Here is a 4,367-nt window from a genome sequence, read left to right on the forward strand (position 1 = left end):
CTAATTGGATATTGACAAAGACTTCAAAGCTTGCATCTTTTTTAAAAAACATAATTCGATCCTTTGAAGTAAGGGAGAAGAGGTCAGAAAGTCCCATCAAATATTGGTATCTCTCTGTGTGTGGCAAGTGATGGAAGGTGATGGCCAAGGATGTGGTTGTATTTTAGTAACAGTTATAGATTCTTATTTGGAGAGAGAAATGGCTGTTGTTGTTGTTGTCACCTTTTATCTCATCATACAGTGTGTTTATGTAGAAAAACAAAGTAGAAAGTACATGTGGCAGATTGCAGACCTCAACTAAAGTCTTCTCAGCAATGCCACATATCTATTATATATATATATATAGATAGATACAAACAAGTAATCATATGACAGTTAAAATAAAAGTTAAGAGGTGCTGCCTGTAAACTGCAGCCCTACTGAGATATGGTGGATCATCTTTGTGCTCAGAAGAAAGAGAAAGAAATTAGTGCATTTAATCAAGAACAGAGCTTAGCCAGCTCTTGTGCTTTGGCATAAGAGCCAATTTTGGGAAACATAAGGCATTACTCTATTGATTAGGGATCAATGGTTGATATTCCCAAGGGATCTCTCTCCCTCTCTGAACACATAACACAATCATGGCTTAGTGAAGAGAGAGACATATCATATGTGAAATAGTACACATGAATTTATTTCCTGTCAAGTAGGAGGAGAGCCACCTCCCTCCCTCCCTCCCTCATTTTGCTCATTCAAAACCTCTTACCTTCTTCTTATTACTTCATATCATTTCATGTTTACAGAAGAGAGAGAGAGAGAGAGGAAAGAACAGAGAAGAAGACAGTGCCTCTTCTTTTACTTTTTGCTCATGTAATTATCTGATGCGAAGTTGAGTTGTCTTGAGAAGTGTTATTATTTTTTCATTATGTGCAATGGAACCAACGCAAGACGCAAGACACAAGACACAAGACACTTCTTTTCTCTTATATTAACACTTAATTAATCACTTTTTTCTTCTAATTAGGGATTGATTAATGAGAGACAGACACAGAGAGAGAGAGCATGTAAGTAAAGGAGATTTGGGGATTGGAGATTGGAGACATGTAGCAATCATGCCTTACACCACAGGCTTGGAAGCATGCTTTCTTATTTAATTCCTTCACTCCAAAAAAACAAACTAAAGTTTATAAAGATTCAAACTTTGATTACAATGTAACAAAAAGTTAGCATGGCACAAACAAAATCAAATCTTATACGAACGGAATCCAATGTCCTATAAGAAATAAAAATCCCGGATGTGTCTCTTTGGGGACCAGTATCGCGTTCGAGCAAGGAAGGGAGACATGATTAATAAAATTAAAATAAAGTGATTAGTTAGATGAAAAGGCGTTTATTGAGACGGGTGATTAATTAGAAATTTCCATGAAATGGTGAGGTTTTTCTTGGAATAATTAAAGGAAATGAGGTTTCCCATAGAGAATGCATGCTTGTAAGGTGACAAAGGAAGCGCAGTCATGGAGTAAATTGCTCCTTTCTGTTTGTTTTTTTCCTTTTTTTTTCCTTCTGGGCAAGCTCTGTCTTTTATTGCGCATAGGGCTTCTCAATCTTAACTGGCTTCCATATCAATCTTTTTACTTCTTTTTTTATTTACCAATTAATATGCAAACCCATCAATACTTCAAAATGGACACCAATATGTTAGCCATTTTACTCATACATATTCATAATAAACTTGCAAACACTGTGGGGTTAGTGTACCAAGGACAAGGATCAAATAGCTACCCAAACCCTCTTCCATCCTTAGTCCCTTGGGGTCTCTATCTTTCGAAAAACAATCGGAGCTCCGTATTGCGGATACAAAAGCATCAACACCGTTGGTGCATGCTGATAAGAAGGAGCCAATCGAAATGAGAATCGTTGAACTATGATTGCTATTGCCAACTTTGCTTGCAGAAGAGCCAAGTTCTTGCCAATGCAAGCACGAAGACCATGTCCAAATGGAATGAACCCGGCTGGATGGTTTCCAGCGTGACCCACACCTTCTGAGAATCGCCCTGGATTGAACTCGCTCGCATCGTTCCCCCAAATATTTTGATCATGATGAACCGCTAGAATTGGGATTAAGAACTCTGTCCCACGTGGGATCATCCGCCCTCTTAGCTCGACAACTGTCTTTGCACGTCGAATCGTAGCCACCGTCGGAGGGTACAATCGTAAGGACTCGTTCAGTATCATGCTCAGCTACCAATAACAAATAACAAAAGTTTAGAGTTTAGTTTGTATAATTAATTAACATAATCCAATTTTTTGCTATAATATTTATGGCGTGATATTAATAAATAAATAAGTAGTGGGTTTTCTTTTAATTCGTCACATATAGTTATCATTCTAATACATAAGTCATTATTATTATTATTATTATTATTATTATTTGGGTGATGAAAAAAGGGGCTTACGATCTTGAACTTAGAAAGGTCATCTCTGGAGGGGAGAGCACGTGGACCGCACACGCTAAGAACCTCGTCACGTGCCTGAATTTGCCACTGTGGATGCATTGCTAGCAAGACAGTAGTCCACGTCAGCAGATTGGAAGTGGTCTGTTTGCCAGCAAAGAAGAAGGTTTTGCACTCTTCAACGATGTCGTGGACGGAAATATTAGTGTGTAATGAAGAAGAAGATGATGATGATGATGATGATGAGTTGGAAGCTTGAATCATGAGCCCTAATAAATCTTTTGGTGCTTTTTCATCCATTGCCCAAATTTTCTGTGAATTCCCTTTTCGACCCTCGATCAATTTCATCAATGATTTTCTTATTTCCTTGTCTAATTTCCACGAATTAATATTGGTTCTTGTCGGCAAAAATCTGAAAATTAAACCCCAAAATAATTTGTTTAATAATAAATAGAAAAAATTTTAAAAAAAAAGGTGTGATTATTGAATTGTACCTGTAACCAGGAATGAAGACCTTTTGGAAAGCTTCGGAAGCTAATATCATTTGTTGTGTTTGAAGCTTGAAAATGGCTTTACCATCTTCATAGCTACTTCCAAACACTGTCTTCGTCACCACATCTTCAGCTAGCGTTTGGAACCAATCAAAAACATCAATTTCCACCTCGTCCGAGGCGGCGCCGCCTGCCATGGCCGACCATTTCTCCACCATATCCACCACACTTTCCTCCACCACCGGAATCAACAACTGTGTATATATATACCAACCAAACCAAACCAAACCAAACCCCACATGAAATAACAACCTTTTTTTTTTTTTAAAAAAAAAAAAAAAAAAAAATTTGAAATTTTTACCTTGAGATTCTCCATGTTGAATACGGGGGAGATGATCTTGCGATGGAGAGCCCATTTCTGATCCTTTAGAGTAAGGAGGCCGTCGCCTTCGAGCTTTTTGATGAGAGGGTGCGCTTCGTTTTTCTCGTAGAATTCTGAGTTGGTAGTCAAGATGTCTCGGATCATGTCCGGGTCGGACACCGCCACTCGAACAATGGGTCCGAACCAGATCAGAAATGTGGAGCCTAATTTCATTACAAAATGTAATTTATTTTTTATTTTTATTTTTTATACAAAAAAGAATAAATTTAAAAAAAAAAAAAAAAAAAAAAACAGGTAAGAAAAGAAGGGGGATTTGAATTATGGGTACCGTAAATTTTCTTCCAATGATGGTAAAAAGAGAGGACGCGGGGGAGAATATTGTGGGAGAAATTGGGCATCGGACGGGAGGTAGCGGCGAGCATCATAGAGTCGAGTTCTTTGAAGTTACCGATGAAGAAACGATAAGGAGGGCCGCGAATTCCTTGGCGGAGAAAGTGTGCTTCTATCCTTCTGGGCTTCCACCACAAGGCCACGGCCATCTTGAGAGCTAGTATGAGGAGGAGGGCGCATAGGAAAGGGATCTTGATCGAGTCCAACGGCGGCGGTGGAGTGTGGTTCATTGGGTGATATTTTGGTTGCCTTATTTGGCTAAGGAATAAGGATGGTGTGTAGTATTGGAGAGTTGGTTCGTGGGATTTAAATAAATAAACACAAAGCATGAGAGAGAGAGAGAGAGAGAGAGGGAAGCAGCAACAAAGCCCAACGCCTTAGGGGCCCGCAATTGCAAATCTATGCGAATCACCCAAACAAAACAAATAAATTTTTCTTTTTCTTTTTTCTTTTTCTTTTTTTTTTTCTCCATTTGTATTATAATAATATATATACTTTGTTTATACTACTCTTGTCTTTTTTTTTTTCTTCTCTATTATTATTATTATTATTCTATTATGAGTGCACCCACCTGAAAAAAGGAAAAAAAAAAAAAAAAAATTCATTGATGGGATTAGATTTTGCCATTGGGCTTTTTTTTTTTTTTAATTTTATTGATTTTTTTAGAAACTA

General features: G+C 37.7%; 1 protein-coding gene across 1 annotated transcript; it reads right to left on the reverse strand.

The window, feature by feature from the left end:
- Window positions 1-1,663: 1,663 nt before the first annotated feature.
- LOC111793729 (cytochrome P450 734A1) lies at window positions 1,664-3,993 on the reverse strand. The gene is made up of 5 exons (XM_023675749.2): window positions 3,634-3,993; window positions 3,285-3,508; window positions 2,927-3,177; window positions 2,436-2,844; window positions 1,664-2,220 (listed from the first exon to the last, which is right to left on the reverse strand). The coding sequence occupies exons 1-5, from the start codon at window positions 3,923-3,925 to the stop codon at window positions 1,780-1,782; spliced, it is 1,617 nt and encodes a 538-aa protein (XP_023531517.2). The 5' UTR covers window positions 3,926-3,993; the 3' UTR covers window positions 1,664-1,779.
- Window positions 3,994-4,367: the final 374 nt, after the last annotated feature.

Source organism: Cucurbita pepo, chromosome 4 (assembly GCF_057944985.1).
Source record: "Cucurbita pepo subsp. pepo isolate OVF chromosome 4, ASM5794498v1, whole genome shotgun sequence".
NCBI classification, from domain to species: Eukaryota; Viridiplantae; Streptophyta; class Magnoliopsida; order Cucurbitales; family Cucurbitaceae; genus Cucurbita; species Cucurbita pepo.